Source organism: Heptranchias perlo, chromosome 21, assembly GCF_035084215.1.
Source record: "Heptranchias perlo isolate sHepPer1 chromosome 21, sHepPer1.hap1, whole genome shotgun sequence".
Lineage (NCBI taxonomy): Eukaryota > Metazoa > Chordata > Chondrichthyes > Hexanchiformes > Hexanchidae > Heptranchias > Heptranchias perlo.
This window is the reverse complement of record NC_090345.1, coordinates 18552829-18572346: the sequence shown is the minus strand read 5'-3', so window position 1 is coordinate 18572346 and position 19518 is coordinate 18552829. Positions and strand designations below refer to the sequence as shown.

Genomic DNA, 19518 nt, shown 5'->3' with positions numbered 1-19518 from the left:
AGCAGTTGATTTTAGTTCTGAAAGCTGTTAATGTTACTGTATGTGGCACACTGCCCAGTTAAACATCCAACCGAAGAACAGATCCCTTTCACAGGGTTAAACAGGGTCTGAAATGTTGGATTGCTGCACATTAGAGAAGAAATATTGTGATAAAGAGTTTATGTGTTCTGCTTCATGCACCAATATTTCATTTTGTCCCCAAGCACTTACTGGGAAAGGTTGAATTAAAGCTAGATCCTTTACCCATGTCTTTCTTTTTTTACATCAGAACACAAAACCATTTATCCCAGAGGTCCTTTACCATGTGAGGATGAAATATTTGATGTAAGCTGACTAGGTTAGTTTGGTGGCTTAATTCAAAAAAAAATGTATAAGCAGTAATTGGGATTTTTTTTTCCCTTGGAGGGATGTTACATGGGGGGAGGGAGGAGAACAAGAGAGACAGCACTGTAATCTGTGGTGTATGTGGTCAGTAGTAGCATTATGAATCAGTACCACTTGAGGCAGCTAATGGTACCTTGCAGTGGACCGCAAGCCCAGCTCAAGAATAGAAGGATTTAAAGATTCTAGCAGCTACAGAACCAAACCCTACCCATGTCTCGCCTTGTATAAAACGTAACAGTTCATCACGAAATCAGAGTGGTAAATTACACTAGTTTTATCATAGAATTATAGAATCATAGAATGGTTACAGCACAAGAGGAGGCCATTCGGCCCATCGAGCTAGTGCCAGCTCTTTATAAGAGCAATCCAGTTAGTCCCATTCCCCGTAGCCCTGCAAATTTTTTTCCCTTCAAGTGGGACCACAGATTACAGCGCTGTCTTTCTTGTTCTCCTCCCTCCCCACCAAGCCCCCATGTAACAGCCTCAGAGGGAAAAAAAAACATCCAATTCCTTTTTGAAAGCCACGATTGAATCTGCTTCCACCACCCTTTCAGGCAGCGCATTCCACATCATAACTACTCGCTGCGTAAAAAAGTGTTTCCTCATGTAGCCTTTGGTTCTTTTGCCAATCATCTTAAATCTGTGTCCTTTGGTTCTCGACCCTTCCGCCTATGGGAACAGTTTCTCTTTATTTACTTTATCTAAACCCTTCATGATTTTGAACACTTCTATCAAATCTCCTCCGAACCTTCTCTGCTCTAAGGAGAACAACCCCAGCTTCTCCAGTCTATCCATGTAACTGAAGTCCCTCATCCCTGGAACCATTCTAGTAAATCTTTTCTGCACCCTCTCAAAGGCCGTCACATCCTTCCTAAAGTGCGGTGTCCAGAATTAAACACAATACTCCAGTTGTGGTCAAACCAGTGTTTTATAAAGGTTCAACGTAACTTACTATTCCTCTATTTATAAAGCCCAGGATCCCGTATGCTTTTTAAAGTGCTTTCTCAACCTGTCCTGCCACCTTCAAAGATTTGTGCACATATACCCCTAGGTTTCTCTTTTCCTGCACTCCCTTTAAAATTGTACCATTTAGTTTATACTGCCTCTCCTCATTCTTCCTGCCAAAATGTATCACTTTGCACTTCTCTGTGTTAAATTTCATCTGCCATGTGTCTGTCCATTCCACCAGCCTGTCTATGTCCTCTTGAAGTCTATCACTATCCTCCTCACTGTTTACTACACTTCCAAGTTTTGTGTTATCTGCAAATTTTGAAATTGTGCCCTGTACACCCAAGTCCAAGTCATTAATATATATCAAAAAAAGCAGTGGTCCAAGTACCGACCATTGGGGAACACCACTGTATACCTTCCTCCAGTCTGAAAATCAACCATTCACCACTACTCTCTGTTTCCTGTCACTTAGCCAATTTCGTATCCATACTGCCACTGCCCCTTTTATTCTGTGGGCTTCAATTTTGCTAGTAAGCCTATTATATGGCACTTTATCAAACGCCTTTTGAAAGTCCATATACACAACATCAACCGCATAGCCCTCATCAACCTCTTTATTATCTCATCAAAAAACTCAATCAAGTTAGTTAAACACGATTTGCCTTTAACAAATCTGTGCTGGCTTTCCTTTATTAATCCACATTTGTCCAAGTGACTGTTAATTTTGTCCCAGATTGTCATTTCTAAAAGCTTCCCCACCACCGAGGTTAAACTGACTGGCCTATAGTTGCCGAGTTTATCCTTACACCTTTTTCTGAAGAAGGGTGTAACATTTGCAATTCTCCAGTCCTCTGGCACCACCTCTGTATCTAAGGAGGATTGGAAGATTATGGCCAGCACCTGTGCAATTTCCACCCTTACTTCCCGCATTGTGAAGTCATGTTATTAACCTGTATAAGGAGAGTCAGTAAGCACATTATTGTGTTTGCAAAATATTGTGTAGGCCTGTAGCACAGAGCAGGTAGGCTTTGATGTCATGTCCATTTCCTTGGAGTTCATAGAATCATAGAATCTTACAGCACAGAAGGAGGCCATTCAGCCCATTGTGCCTGTGCCGGCTCTTTGAAAGAGCTATCCAATTAGTCTCAATCTATTGCTCTTTCCCCATAGCACTGCAATTTTCTCCCCTTCAAGTATTGTCCAATTCCCCTTTTTAAAGTTACTATTGAATCTGCTTCCATTACCCTTTCAGGCAGTGCATTCCAGATCGTAACAACTCGCTGCCTAAAAAAATTTCTCCTCATCTCACCTCTGGCTTTTTTGCCAATTACCTCAAATCTGTGTCTTCTGGTTACTGAACCTTCTGCCAGTGGAAACAGTTTCTCCTTATTTACTCTATCAAAACACTTCATGATTTTGAACGCCTCTATTAAATCTCCCCTTAACCTTCTCTGCTCTAAGGAGAACAATCCCAGCTTCTCTAGTCTTTCCAAGTAACTGAAGTCCCTCATCCCTCGTACCATTCTTGAGTTGGTCCTGGTCTTCTAGCTGGTGAAGCCATGAAGCTGGTAATTTAAGACAATGAAGAGCACTTTTGATGCTTCTCGCTTTGCCTGAGGATACAATGGCCTGTTAATGTGCTGTCATTCAGCCAGTATTGGAAAAAGCTAAACCGTTAGAAACAGGGTGGAAGGATGATCTATTTTCTGTTATCTATTTAACCAGCAGAACTCAGTTGCCAGTGAGTTCCACATTTATTTGCATCCACATATCCATAATCTCCATGAGAAGTGTTACTAACAGATCTAGGGAATTTTTATCCCTTGATATGATGGTGTTTGATTAATAATATTTAATAAAAATGTCCGTTTCTTTTTTACCATTCAAAAAGCTTTCATGGATCACGTGGGAACCAAAAGCTATTAATGATGAAAAGCTGGCATTGTATATAACCATGTTAATTGGACCAGCCGAATCATCAGAAACAGAAGGATGGTCTATTTTCTGTTATATGTATTTGTCTCTCTTCACAATAATTCTTCTTTTAAATAAGTCAAATTTTTAAAAATCCAGTGTCAAGAAGCACTGAAAATTGTTATCGAACCAGCACTCATACAGTTAAGACACATTTGACGGTGTATGATAGTGCTTTGCTATTTAATGTGTGTGAATACCAGGGAATTCAGTCTCTGGTTCCAGATGATAACTGCTGCTGCTCACTTTCCCACAGTCTCCGCCAGTGTGTTGCTTGACACAGCTGAAACTCCTCCAGTTCCTGATATGGCCTGTGCTGTGTGATATGTGACCTGCACTGTTCCAGCCTGATGTGTTCCCAGCATTTTTAACCAAAATGAGCATATTTTTATTCATTTATTTTTCAAATTGTGTTTTTATGCTTTTGGGTGTGATATTTAAAACATAACTAATTCAATACCAGTAGTTCAGTAGTGGACAGATCTTTCTACCAAACACATAGGTCCACTTGCAATTGTGTCACTTAGAATACCAGACTCTCCAAATAATGGAAATAGCACAAAAATGGCACAATGACAAGAATTTCTATTTTTATCCTCGAGTTTTTCCGCTTTGCACAAAACCAGGATCAGATTGACAGGCATGTAAGTTTTCCTCCTTGCTGGAACTGATTAAACTCATTACAGTCCCCACCACTTACACAGTCCCCGCTTATCATGGGCACACATCTATATTGGGCAAATGGCGCTAACCATTTGCCATTATTATAGGCGTCAATTACAAAGGCGCTGCTTCTAACACATTTAGCATGCCGACTATTTTGGGCAGTTCAACAAGCACTTTGATTTCAGCCAAAGTCAGGTCTTCAAGTAGTTTCAGTCAACTGTTTGCACTTCGTCAAAGTGTAATCATCTTAGTGATGAGATTCTGGATGCAACTGCTAACAATTAGGAGCGGCAGTTGCTAATTGAGATTTCCTGTTTTTTTAAAAAGATATTGGTTAGTTTGCTTTTTGGTTTTACCATCCACAGCGGGCAAATCGTGTTAACACCAACGCGCCCGCTAAAAGCGGTGGGGACTGGACAAACTCTGGCTTGTTTTTTTTTATTCGTTCATGGGAGGTGGGCGTCGCTGGCGAGGCCGGCATTTATTGCCCATCTCCCTAATTGGTGGTGGTGAGCCGCCTTCTTGAACTGCTGCAGTCCATGTGGTGACGGTTTTCCCACAGTGCTGTTAGGAAGGGAGTTCCAGGATTTTGACCCAGCGACGATGAACACTGAGGAATATTTTTTTTCTATTCATTTACTTTCTCATTCTGCAGTCCATGCCTCAATGTCCAGGAAACCAGGGCAACCCAAGGCATGGACTTTATAATAATCATCATCGTCCTGGCAAGAGGCACGATTCACATAGGGCAAGCTACATAAGTTCAGTTATAACTTCACCTGGGGCAAAATGTACAACAAATTAGAATTATATTGTTTGTGTGAGGCGCCACCTAATGGTTCATCCAGGAATTGAAAACTCAACCAACCAAAGGTACAGGCCTAGAAATTCGATTGCGCTGTGCCCACTTTACTGGCATAAAATGGGTGACTAAGGGTCCAATATGGCACTCATTCTTCGCAGGTACTCCACCGTCCGCCATATTGGATCGGGTTGCTCTGTAGGTGTCGAGGGCACTTGCTGGAAACGTTTAAAAACCTCATTATAATATTTATATAAGGGTTCTACGCTTGTTGTAAGGCTCTTTTGTGAAATTGGGCTGCCCCAACACCCAACTCGCCACATGATAAACTCACTCAGGATGGCACTAACCAGCACTGAAGACCCTGCAAGCAGCGCTATTTGAAGGGATAATCCACTCCATACAAGTTAGTTGCTGGTTTGTCTTACGCTGCTGGTTAATTTCTGGGGCTTTTTTTCGTGGCTATTTCCTGCATTCCACAACTCAATTCTGCCTTCTGCTAACAAATTTGTGCTGCACGACTTTTGTCTGCTTTTCAAACAGTTTTATTGCAGTCGTGGTTGAACTGGTAGGTAAGCCTTTGGGGCTGGAGGACGACGGGAAGCTGCAAAGAAAATAGGAGACAGCAGGAGCAGCTTCGAGAAGAGGGTGGAAGAGGGCAGTGCACAGGAGGCCATGCCCACAGCGGGTCTTCAGGGATCACCTCAGATCAAAACATCAGAACAACTGTTTGATTAAAACAAAACACACACGCCAATAAGCTGCTAATTATTTCCAATCAGTGATTTCATCATGAGAATGTACACTTGTACCTTTAAGGGGCATAGGACTTAAGATGACCTACATCTGATCTCACGTCCCTTAAAGGTAAAAACGTACATTCTAGTTGTGAAATCACCAATTGAGGTAACTCTCATCTTAAATAACTAAAGATAACCTTGATCTAATCTTACTAACTTAATTTAACCCAAACAGGCTGAGAAAGACTCACGCAAACTGGAGCTTGTAGGGCAGATTTACCTCTGCAGTTATGCCAGCTCCCCGACCTAACTGCAGTGGGCCAGGGAGAAAGATTATGCCGAGAAATCATTTACCAACTCCTGCCACCTGATTCCATGATTTTCTGCTGGCAGTGATCTCAAGCATCTAATCCTTCGCTGCAGTTCTTCCCCACCCAACTAACTAACGCCTGAGGAAGGAGAAAATCTCCGAAAGCTTGTGAATTTAAAATAAAATTGCTGGACTATAACTTGGTGTTGTAAAATTGTTTACAATTGTCAACCCCAGTCCATCACCGGCATCTCCACATCCTTATCAAGATGAATGGGGTGTTTGTTCCTTGTTGGGATTTATTTCCTGTAGGTTAAAGTTCAAAGAACAGTTTTTTGTGAATAAGTTAATTCGAGGAGAGTTAAACAAAAGTGCTGCTCACTAAGTACTGAGCGACTTTCTAGTACTGATCACAAGAAAGCACGATCGCACAGTTGTATTCTCAGCTTTGACCAATTATTAACAAGAGAGTATTCTCATTAGGGACATTTTTTGAAAAAAACAGTTGCAAAGATTTAGCATTCATTTTGTTTTCTTCATTCAGTGAGTGCCATTCTTTGAATAGTTTAAATAGTGAATGCCAATGACATCATTGGTCTGGAAAGAGTTGCTGAGGTGAACTGTCAGGGAACTGTTTTCCATTAGTAGAGATACAGTCATAAACCCAGGGACGATGCAGCATTAACTGTGGATGTTAATTCAGCTTCAGTGTGCTATCGGACTCAGAAATCCTTCCAAACCAATTTCATAAAGAATTTATCAGCATAAATAGATTGCCCAAACAAATGGATGTTTAAGCTAGTCATTACACCGCTTGATTGTTCAAAGGGATCCTGATGATGTGAGACTCCGTCAAACGTTTTTTTCAAGAGATCAATGTGACGTGCATTCACCACACGCAATTCAGAACTTTTGATTTTTTTACAATGCACTTTAACAAAGAAAGTGAATGGCTTTGTTTGAGCCAAGCCAAACATCTGAACTGAACCCAAGTGAATCGACATATACCCCTTCAACTGGCTTATTCATCCCTACAACACTACAGAATGTATGGGCTTGCTACTTACCAGACAAGCCATTTAATAACTTGCTCTGTTTGACTAGACTTAGAAATTGGACTTGATGAGAAAAATCTGTCAGTAAGTGTGAATAAATTTCTTAAAAAGCATCAAAAGGAGGAGATCCTGTTCTGGTTACCGTGTTGACAAGTATTTTTGAGAAGTGTTGGGCCACCTGCTTCTGTTCAAGGAAACAAATCATTTATAGCATGCTCAAACATACAAAAGTATCTCTGTATATTCCAATAAAAGACAGAATAAATTCCTTTTGTTCACATCAGTTTTGATGGTTTTTGATGTTGCGGAAAATGAGTACCTGAGAGTTTATTTCAGTCTCTGTTCTTTCAATAAGACATTTAACCAGACTGCAAAACTAAGTATCAACAGAGAGCACTCTGTCAAGTCAATCTACTTGATTGCACCCAGTTAACTTGTTTTAAAAATGTTTACCAATATAATTATTGAAATGTTTGACTCCTGATGTAACCCCTAATATCATATTCAAATACATATGCAAAAACTTTAAAATTCTACTAAAGTTAGCATGATGGGCAGCTTGTCAACAGCTGGGAAAGGTTTGTGGTTGGAGCAGCTGTAACATCAAACTGCTATGGAAAATGAGTTTGTGGCTTTGAAATACAAAACAAAACGAGCCATTGTAACACTAGATAACCAACCATAGCTGCAGCATCAGATCGAATATTCATCACCAGACCTTCCCGGGATAAATGCTGAACACCTCATTCTTAGACACTTCTTCCTGTTGCTTTGGATACATGATAGCTGAACATGTCTAAGGAAGCGCCTGAGAAAGAGCTGCAAAGCACCTTTCCTTTCCTTGAAGCTCTACAAAACTACGCAGAAGTTGCTCTTTGAAGAGGTATATTAACCTGACTGGGCAATAATTGGATGGTTGATTAGCAACATGCCACCTCAGCCTACGTAAAGGGTAAATTCCAGAAACACAATGAAAATAAAAAGAATATAAATTTAAAACTTACAACTTTTGTGGGTGGGAGCTCAGGCAAGCTCTTCTGAGGTGCAGGGGTAATCTTTCCAAAATCTATTCCATTAGGAATATCTCCACGATCCAAGCCTGGGAAAACAATAACAAACAAAGATATCAATAGTAACAAATAGCAAGGTTTCCCAAAGTTTCTCCAGAAATGATTCATAAGGAAAGTCCTTATGGTTTTGGATGGATGGCGGAGGTGAGGAACAGCACCATAATTCTATCTTAGTACTCAGAGGCCTATACTTCAAACCCAATTAGGTAGTCAATAATTTCTGAGCAAGTTACGGCATGAAGTGAGCTTATGTAGAACAAAAAGGAAAACAGTTATTAAATGAAAGGAGAGACAGGAGTTATTTTTTAAAAAGTGAAAAAAAGGTTTCTAGAAATGCAACAAAACAAGTATGAAAAATTAAAAGATTATTTCAAAGATCAAGGCTGCTCACAAAACTAATGCATTTACTGAGCTAACTCTAGGGTAAATGGCTGAAAAGGCAGGCTGAATCTGCTCAAGTTGGATACAATGTGGAAAGTAATCGCTCTGTGCGCTGGAATAGAGCCAAACCAATGACTACAATACAGAAATATAAAGACAGGATAATAAAGGAAGGTTGTGTCCTTCTTTAATATTCTTAAGACTTCCCGTTTGTCATGCCTATTTCCTGTTATCACAATTTAGTAACACTTTCATGACAGGCCTAAATGTGGCACCTAAAGTGTAACGGTAATGCCTACTTCTAAGGCCCCAATTTTAACTCCGGGCCAGTTTTTGGCGGGTGAGCAGCAGTGTGACTTAGAAACTCACCCACTGCTCCAAAAATGAATCTTGGGGTATTTTAACTCCTGGGCCTCATTAAAACCCATCGGCCGACTTCCTATCCGTTCCGGGCAGGAAGCCAACGGTAAGCATCGGAAAATCCCATGGCCAGCAGACAAGTGATGATATCGGCTGCCGGGCTGTCCTATGGGGGTCCCACAATTGTGTGGGGGTGGGGGCAAATGGGATTGCGGCAGGGGAAGCCTAAACTTTCCATGTAGAGCCCTAAGGAGCAGTCCTGCTCCCCTGGCCTCACAAGGAAAATAAACACAAAATTTAAAAACTTAGCCTTTTGGGCCTCTTCGGGTCCCGATCTGCTTCCTTGCTGGGTCAGCCTGGCAGGAAACTCACTGCCCCTTCTCGCTCAGGCTGCCGAGTAAAAATTGTAGTTGTGTCCCGATGGCATCATCAGAATCCGATATGCTTATGTTAAAAACGATCTCTCCAGCTTTGGGCTGGGGGTCCTTGCCACCTGCCCAGTGGAGCAGGTTAAAATCGCGGAAGGACAGCTCCGGGCAGCTCCGAGGGGGGTAAGTGACCTGGGCAATTTTAACTGCCCACCTGCCCATTTTATGTCGGGCGGGTAGGGTTACAATCGCCCCCTTAATACTTTTAATAGATTACACTGTAATGCCTGCTAATTAGTCCTACCACTATTAGTGGCAGTGTGAAATGAATCACCCAAATCTGCTGCCATTTTGTCCTGTTAGAACAAACAGCTCCAGGAGATACCATGTCCTCCAATTAACTGTTAACATGATCATGGGAGATGAACTAGTCCTGTCTATAAATACAAAGAAAATAACATTAGAATTCCAAAACAGGAAGCAAGTGAAGTGATATTTGGAACATAGTAATTGATAAGAGCTGTTACAATCTTATGACAGTGTTGGTATGCACGTTTGATCCTAGAGTTTGTCTGCAACTCAAAGATACTCTCTAACCAGAGGTGATAATACGTAGCTACCATCGCACATGATACTATTTCCTACTTGTACTGTGCAAATTTACCTACTAGAAAATTTAAAAATCAACAATGTTTTGGAGTTGATATTACCTTCACCACAAAGGAGTGTTCTGCAGGATTTGTAAATTGTCTGTTTCTGGGCATTTTTCTTTGGTGGTAGGCCCTGCACTAGGTCTGCCCTCAGGGTGAGAAGGGGCAGGGAAATTTGCCATACTCTTTCCAGGAGTTTGACACAACATGAAGATCTTTTCAGAAAGAGGGAATCTTGTAAATGGCTCCTACAATACTAATGTTCATTCCACCCCAAGGTGCACTAATGCATCTAGTTGGAAGCTTCAGAGTCCAGTATCCTTTGGCATGCCACTGTTACCTCAATAATGGGAATCATACTAAGCTTTATTGCCTAATGAAGGATGACATTTGCTGGCACCTTAACCTGCAGCAGCAGAAAGAAACTCCCATGTCAAAGTGGTTATAAATGAAACCCAGTTTATTTTCCGACAAGTGCTCAGTGCATGTGTGCTCAATGTGTTTTGTCGCACTGCTTCCTCTTGGTGGTAGTACTGTACATGTTTTCCATGTTCTATTTCTTCATCTTGTGGTCATTTTAGATGCTCCGCTCGCAGCAGGATTAAGTGAGTGACAGCCTCTTTGGAGGCTGACTGGTTCTGCTCACTTTCAGGCACATGTTCCATTGTTTGGGGGGGGGGAGGGGTTGGGGAGTTGAGGGACTGGAGGGGCAAGATATAACATCACTCTCAGCCTACTGCAGCTCTACTCCTGGGAATTCCCCCAGCATGTCAATGATCTACAATAGGAACAGAGCCCTGGTCGCAATCAAGGCAGTGAAGTTCTGCACAATGACTCTCTCCATACAAACCACATGCATGTTGAAACCAGACAGGCCAGCCTTTGGCTGACTGGAACCTCTAAAGCAACAGCTGGGCTTGGGACTTCTGTCATGGAGGCTCTGCTGAAATGGCCCTGAAGTTGCCAAATAGTCCAAAGTGCACTGTAATGCCTTCATGCACGACTGCATTGATAGCGCTAGTGAAGTCCTCCACACTCATTGTTGGGTGCTTGGCACATCCTCCAATGACTGCATAACACGTTGGCACTCAATAGCAGACTTTCTGAAGCACCAATCTCAAGGCCCTTCAGCTGAGAAAGGATACAAACTGGCCTTCCAGCGAGCAGGTTCCTGCTCCTCTGCTGCCACTTCCACTTGCTCTTCTTCACTCATGCTTAGTGCTTCACCCACTGCTCCCTCTTGACACTCACTGCCTACAGTTCCTGGTTAGATGTACCTATGTTGGTGCTGGTGCCATGAGGAGTGAGTGACACCGGTAGTGCCTTCTTTCTTGACACTGAGATCTGGGACTGCTTCATGTTTGACATCTATAGTGAGAGAAGTAAAATATATATTACAATGCTGTCTGCTTGAAACCCTTTCAAAAACTGTTTATATGAGAATACATTGGGAGTTATTTTCAACTTCGCCATCTGGGTGATAACCTGGCGGAGTGAATCACTCACCAGCTACAGAACCTACCTGATTTTCATCCCATTGAACTTAATGGGATGAAAACTGGGCAGGTTCTACAACTGGTGGGCGACCCACTCTGCCAGGTTACCACCCAGGTGGCGAAGTTGAAAATGACCCCTATTGTGCCACATGGTACTGTGATTGAATGTATCCCCAGGATACAGTGAGCAAGTTGGTGAGTGAGTGAGTTAGCAAATGAGTGGAGTGAGAAGAAATAACATGAGAATGATATTAGACCCGAGCTTGGAGGGAGTCCTCCCCCTTCACTCTGTCTTTTCCATTGTGGCCTCTTCAAAGGGAATTGATAGCTTTATAACATGGGCCCTTCTCTCATCTATTCTCTTCTGTTTTGTGATGCCTTGCACTACAAACAGAGAAGCAGCGTTAAGAAGATGTAAGTGCCAGGAGCAAATGAAGTGTCACCCAAGTGCCCATACTGCAGCTCATCAAGGCTGTGAGTACATGTACATGCACCATGGAGGTAGATTTTGTTCTAAGTATATTTTAGGTGAATTCCTTTCAGAAGGTCAGATGTAGGAAATGTTAGGAACATAGAAACAGCCATTCAGCCCCTCGAGTCTGTTCTGCCATTCAATTAGATCATCTCTGATCTTAACTCCATCTGCCTATCCTGGTTCATTAACTCTTAAAACCCTTGCCTAACAAAAATGTATCAATCTCAGTTACAACAATAAGCTGCTTATGGGATCTTTTCCGTCCACCTGAGAGGGCAGACGGAGCCTTGGTTCAGTGTCTCATCCGAAAGACGGCATCTCCGACAGCGCAGTACTCACTCAGAACTGAAATGTCAGCCTGGATAATGTTCTGACTCAGAGGCGTGAGTGCTACCACTGAGTCAAGGCTGACAAATGATCAACATTTAGCGTTAAAATAAAACTCAAAACAATTTAAGTGTATAAACAGAACACCCTTCCTAACCCAGTACTAATTTTTTTTATAATATTGTGCTAATCAAGGTGAAGGATTTTAGTGCTGAGAAATGGAACATTCTCCTTTTGCGAGCATGCAGCACTCCCAGCTTAGGTACAGCGTAACCAGCTGTGAATCTCCCTCTACCCAATCCCAACAATTTGCCTTTGTTCCAGTCTCAAAAGTGCACTCACTCTGCTGCGTTGGCATGACATTTCCATTTCCCGCACCAGTCATCCTTGTGCTCTTTCTGAAAGCAATTGCTGATTTAGTGCCAGTTTTATGCTGTGTGCCAACACCCACTAGGAATTGAGTTGACAATGCCCAAACTCATCTCACGTAGCATCCTTGCGACCAGCAGAAAGGGGAAAGCTTCATTCAATCCCGCAACCTCTACCACCTAGAAGGACAAGGGCAACAGGTACATGGGAACAACCTGCACGTTCCCCTCCAAGTCACACACCATCCGGACTTGGAAATATATCGCCGTTCCTTCATTGTTGCTGGGTCAAAATCCTGGAACTCTCTACCTAACAGCATTGTGGGAGTACCTTCGCCACACGGACTGCAGCGGTTCAAGGCGGGGGCTCACCACCACCTTCTCAAGGGCAATTAGGGATGGGCAATAAATGCTGGCCTTGCCAGCGACGCCCACATCCCATGAACGAATAACAAAATCAATTTGGACTAGATTTGAACCCAAATCCTAAAGATGACAGGACAAAGTGTTAACCCACTGGGGGTAATTTTAACCCCCTACCCCACGGAGGGTGGGACAGTGGCAGGGGGAGTTAAATTAAAAACCTGACCCCAACCCGTCGCGAACGGGCCTACTTCTGGTTTAACTGGGGCGGGTTGGGGGTTGGGCAAGTAACCCACTCTTGTGAGGTAGGTTGGTAATTATAATATGTTAATGAGGCTGCTGCCTCAGATCTTGTCAGCGTTTTGGATTTAACAACTCCAGCACGAGTTTCCTGGGGCGCGGGAATCTCGGCAGCTCAGGGGAGGTGAGAACTGTCGGATCCAGCAGGTAAGTTTTGACATATACAATGATGCTTAGATAAACTAGTTCAAATTCTGAGGAGGATTCTGATCTAAACGTGGTATTACACTGCAAAGTAAGTCTGGTGTTTGTCAGTATAAAGGTCAGATATGGAATGTTTCCAGGTCATCAAAGTTAGATTTTGGAAACTAAATTTGTAATTAGTGGCTATAGTAAGCTGTCAAGATGAGTAAATGAAATGGAATTTAAAAAAACAATTATGTTGCAACTATTTGGCCTTTCATAAGACTAAATATTCTGGTAGCATTAAAATCTTTCATGCAAAAAGAACTAATCACTCTCAAACATTTAAAAAGTAGGACAAACAAACACAAGTTTACTAACGGCGATAGTTGATAGAATTAGCAACTGTGCATCTTATTTACCGTCTGATTCTTGTGGAAGCACTGTATTGTTTTCCTTGAGAGCGTAGAGGTGATGTAGAAGGTTTAACTTGTACTTTATTCACTTATTACCACTAGTATGTTATCACCCACTAAATGAGGCGTATATCAGACAGAAAGACCCGACCACCAATAATGTGATACTCCCCACTGCCTTAGGCACATTCTGATCCCCAGCAGGAGCTTGAACCCTCAGGCCTCTCAGGCTCCACAGGGAGCAGCACTAAACTGAGTCAACTAAAACCCTAAGTCCAAGTCCTGCAATTCTTGATGGAGAAACCTTTAATCCATAATGATGGGATTTTAAAAATAAAACTAGAGGAAATTTGTTGGTTCTGAATTTTCAGTGCTTTAATCTGTATTATCTTTTTATTGTCTTTAATTTACTTTTGGTGCAATCTGAAGTGTTTTCTGAGAAGTTTGTCACTTTATAACTAATTTAGTTGAAGGTTTCATCCTGGCAGGAAGGGCATTCCTTTCTCAGCAGCTGTAGGGTTGATAGTTGTCTGCTTTGCTTCTTTTTCCTTGGTGGTAATTGGAGTTGACTCGACCAGTACTATTTTCCATTAAAAAGCACAACCACAACAATTGTACCAAAATTTACCGTCCTGATACAGTAGATGGATCTGCAGCTGGAGCAGTGTCATTTTCAGGGTTTTCTGACAGATTTCAAGTCATTCTGACGTGAGTAATTTACGCAATTAAACCAGAATGACAGAGTTGCAAAAAAGTGGTTGCTGGCCTGGTTTTAATGATACTGCAAAAGGAAGAGACTGTAGCCACATAATGTGAACATTTCTTAGTCTGCGCCAAAACATCTGCTTGTTGAATAAAGATGAAAGCCTTTGCAAAAGCTAGGATTCTACTGCCAATGAAAGCAGGATTAGATACTGACCACACATATACTTCCTGGGGCCTAACTCAAAAAAAGAATAATCAGTAAATTCTTATTTAAGTTTAATAAATGGTACATCCTAATTAAGCACAAGTGCAATGTCAAACCATCTGCAGATTGATTTTTAGAACAGTACCCCCGATGAAGACGTCTACATGCATATAGTTTTTAGTATTATGTTTATTAAACATGTTTTTGTTTCAAATTATACAAATTATTAACTATAAGCAATGAAGTCAAGAAAAGGGGTAATTTCTAAATGATCAGAAAATGTTGAACCATCTGGAGGTAACAAGGAAGTATAATTCAAACAGACTAAGTTCTCGTCTTCTGGGGTTCCCAATGGAACAAATGAAATGATTTGCACTGACTTAGCCTCATGTACCTGATGCTTCTCATTAATGCAAACCAATTTTAGAAAATCGAGATTCCCCCACCCCACCCAACATGTGGGAAATCATCTCCATGGAAAGCATTAACTTTTCACTAAACATCTGAAAGAGTTTCTTAATATTTCTAGGACTATTACCTACAAGAATAATTTGTGAATTTTCTCTCTCCCAATACACACATGATCCAACTCAATAAAGATCTTATCCAATTCATTTCTAGGCCATATGTATTATAATTTTCGATATGCAATGGATTGTAAATTTCCAAATTTGCTGTTTAATTATAATGAACGAATGTTCGAATCCAAGCTCTTTCTAGTTTGTGGACCTGCCTTTAATGCAGTAATTGCCCGTCCTGTGAAACGATTAACCAATCTGTATCAAAAAGTTTGGTTTTGTACCGCAGACCAAGGTGAAAATTGACCATAAATATTGAAAAAAACTCAAAACTCCAAATGATTAATAATAATGCAGTTTTTACTCTAATCATAAGCTGGAATTACAATTGATAGTGCAATGGAGAGAAAGAGAGAAATATAATGGACAATTCTGTACAATAGTTTGATTATGCACTTCAAATAACTTGACTTTAGTTTTTCACCTGCTTCTAATCAGATGCAACACCAAACATTTAATAAATCAGTTATTCTGAACAGATTGCTTATCAGAAAACCAGATGCTCTGGATTGATTTCTGAGTGACTTCAGCCTGGCTTGTTGGAAAAAAAGCCACAATTACAAAATGTTATGATTATGTACCATATGTATGACTGTGCTCATTTGTTGACAGGTGTTCAACTTCCACCTAAAAAATAGGGGAGAAAAGTGACTCATGGACCATGTGCCTCTGAGAAATAACTATCCTTCTACTATTTTGACTATGTGATCCTTCTTCCATCATTGTACATGGGGCCATGTTAGGACTGCACCTTTAACTGAAAAGAGGAGACAGGAGCGTGAAGTTGGTGTCCAGATGTTCCGGTACATGCAAATGCAACTGAATGGCCTAGGTAAAGGACTCCCGAGGATGAGAATCCCCCTCTTCCTGATATTTTGGGGTAAATTTTAACGGGGAGCAAGGAAGAGGGCTGGGGGTGGGGGGGGGGGAAATGTTAATTCCTGACAGGAAACCCAGAAGCACGGGTTTACCGTACGATTTTGACATAAGGACAACTTTCATTTTTTGACTGTAGGTTTCCTGCCCAACAGGCCAGCCAGATTGACAAGCTGGCTGTCAGTCAGACGGGACAGCAGCTAGGGAATGGATGCCAGCAGGTAAATCTTAGATCGGGGGGAGAGGGGTTGGTTAACAGGGTCAGGGGTCCGCTAACAGGGTGGGGGAGAAGGGGGTCATTGGGGGGTGAGGGGGTTTGGGGGTCATCGGTGAGGTTGTGGGAGTCATCGGGAGTCGGTCATCGGGGGGGCTGATCATTGGGGGGAGTCATCAGGGTTGATCATCAGGGGCTCAGTCATAGGGGGGTCGGACTTCGGGGAGTCAGAGATGGCGGGGGGGTCGGACATGGGGAGGGGGTTGGCCGATCGCATGTGTAGGATCGTGGCAGATAGGCTTGTTGGCCATGGAGGAAACACTCGTGCTGCTCCTGGCTCACAAGCAATGCAATAAAGGCACTTACCAGCTGATCCGGGCCTTCTCGCCTCCTCTTAGGTGGCGTGAAGCAAAAGGCCCAGGAATCTCGGTCCCCAAGAGTTAAAAATAAAAAAGCTGTAAAATGGATGCCCAAAGCCTCCTTAAAGGATTTCACTGACCCACCCACCTCCTGAAGCGGGTTGGTTGCCCACCCCCTCGACCCACTTCTGTTAAAACCGGACGTGGGAAGGTTGGAGGTGGGTTGGGGTCGGGTTTTACTTTCTTACGATTTTTACCTTCCCACCCACCCATTCGTGTGGTTAAAATTTACCTCATTCAGCATGTAATTCTACCCCCTTCTGAGAGAAGATGGGATAGTTATCTTGCTATTCTATGAAGAACCCACTGACTTCAGGGGCTCGATGTTACCAGGCCTGCGGGTTTCCGGCGGGTTGGGTTTCAGGAGCGTGGTCAACACGCTCGGCGAAATTAGTGGGTTGCCCGCGTGATCGTAGCAGGCAACACACTAATAGGAATCAATTACCTGCTCCTCCGGGGTCCACGCTGCTGGTCTGCGCGTCGGGCGGGCTGCGCATGCGCAGTACGATCTGTCAGCTGGAGGCTCTCTAGTTAAAGGGGCAGTCCTCCACCGACAGATGCTGCAGCCAATGGAAAAAATTTCAGCATGGAGCAGCCCAGGGGGAAGGCTGCTCCCAGTTTAATGATGCCTCACCCCAGGTATCATCAGATGGGGTGAGGAGGAGGGCGAAGACAGAGATCTTCCACCCGGCGGGCGGGAGGAAGCGGCCAGCCTCTGCCACCAAGAAGGCCTGGCTCGAGGTGACAGAGGGGGTCACCTGTGCAACCAACATATCGCCCACCTGCATACAGTGCAGGAGGCGCTGCAATGACCTCAGTAGGTCAGCCACAGTGAGAACACGAAGTCTTTCCCCTACACTCCATCTGCCACAACACTGCCCCAACCCCACATCTCCTTCGGCACCGCCAACACTACTCTGTCACATCACCCCTCATACCCACTCAAACCCCATCCTCATCTGACCTCCACCTACTCACCTCGCCAGTACTCACCCCGCCACTAACACGCGACCCAATCCTCATACAATCTCATGGCTCTATCCCATACTCACCCTCTCGTGCATCTCTGTCACGGCCAGCCTCAATCAACCTGCCACCACCTGTGCTGCAGCCACAGGGCATGCATCACATATGTGCAGTAGGCAGCGTAAGGCTGTTTCGTGAGCATGAAGGGTGTCTGAGGGTTTGCCATGGGTGTTACCTATATTGAATTTCAGAGCAACAAACAGCACACATTATATTGGCACCACCACTACCATGTCTCCGCGAATCCTGTCTGTTGTGTCCAATAATGCCCGCTCCTGGGTATCACTATGAGGACCCACCACTGATGCCACCCATCGTGTTACTGCAGAGTAGGTGCAGGTGTATTTGCAGGGCTCTTCCGCGCAGACCACTGAGAGACATCGGCGGTGTAGCCGGCTGCACCCTGGAAGGATGCGGAGGAGAAGTTGTGGAGGGCAGTGGTGACTTTGGCAGCGACAGGTAAGCACTTGGTGCTGGGGCCAGCCAGGAGCAGCTCGGCATGAAAGAGCCTGCAGATCTCCACGACTACATGTCGAGCGAATCTGCGCCTCCGTGTGCACTGCTGCTCGGAGAGGTCTGGGGAGCTTCGCCTCGGTCTGTGGACCATGTGGCGAGGGTAGTGCCCTCTGCGATGCGTCTCTCTCTGCGGTAGCCCTCCCTCCTGCTGTGCAGGTGGGCGTGCAACAACACCGTGTTGGGGGGCTCCACGTCTCTGTGGCGGACCGCGTGGACTGCGAGGCTGCTGGGGCTGGTCATGCTGTTCGTCCTCCGAGGGTGTTCACGCACCACCCATCTGGCAGGTGTTGGTCTGAGGGGTTGTGCAGGGTAGGTGGGTGGTTCCTCGGACTGGGGCTGCGGTTTCGTGTCGGTCTGTCCTCTGGCTTGGCGGGGGGTGGTGGGGGGCAGGGGTTGCCCTATGTGACGCGGTGGCCTCCTGCGTGGGTGAGGGCTCTCCCCCGTGGAGTGCACCTTGGCAGCTGCCACAGGCTGCTGGCTGCAACACACCTGGTTGGAGAGAGACTGTTTCCCCCAGTGTGTGAAACAGTCTGCGATGCAGGTAAAATCCCACACTTCCTCTTTTGACAGCTGATTCAGCTCATTAACTGACCTCAACAAGCAAGGTAAGTACTCTCAAGTGGAACCCCGCTGGCTTTAATTGCCTGCGGGATTCCCACCAGCGGGGGCCACGCACACAGCCCCGCACGTCATCGGGGAACCCGGAAGTGGTTGGGATCGCAGCGCGATCCGGTCACGTGACCTCATATCGGGATTTTCGGGGCCCCCCCGCTGGAAACCCGCAGGAAACCCGACCCTAAAATCGAGCCTCAGGTGATTCATTTAGTAGAATTGGAAACATTGGCCAATACTGCTGCACCTCTGGTGGTGCTGATACTTTAGGAGCCAATTTTAGACTCTGTTCTGATCAGAAAAAGGCACAGTCAGGGCGTAATGGAGCATAATAATTGACAAAAATCAGATCTGACCAATATCTGTGGATTTTACATGCCTCTTGTATTTCTGATGGGGCTTGGGGCTAGCAACAGAAGCTTATGTCTGAAGCAGGCAGGAGCTTCATTTAAATATGGAAACATCCTGGTGAAGAAGCTAGGCATCCAGGGTTGCTAGGGACTGAGAAATCAGGTGGAAGTTCATTTGATAAGTCTTTTATATCATTTCTGAACCATTTTTCATTTATATATTTGTTTATTTTTATGCTAGCACGTAGGTTCTCATGAGACTTTTTGTCTAGCTGTCTTCAAAGTGCCTGTGAGAACTTCCTGCTCTTTTTCAAATAGTGCCAAGGGACCTTTAACATCCACCTCAACTACTAGAAGAAGCAGACATCTGTTGGTTTAACATCTGTTCTGAAGAACAGCACTTCCAACAGAGCTGCACTCCCAGTGCTGCAACCCCCC

General features: G+C 43.9%; 1 protein-coding gene across 1 annotated transcript in view; it reads right to left on the bottom strand.

Moving 5' to 3' along the window:
* The window catches only part of afap1l2 (actin filament associated protein 1-like 2), a 163723-nt gene that overhangs the window by 51905 nt on the left and 92300 nt on the right, over nucleotides 1–19518 (bottom strand). Inside the window, exon 4 of the mRNA XM_068002171.1 lies at nucleotides 7887–7981. Coding sequence (XP_067858272.1) covers nucleotides 7887–7981 — 95 coding nt within the window. The remainder of the gene's footprint in view (nucleotides 1–7886; nucleotides 7982–19518) is intronic.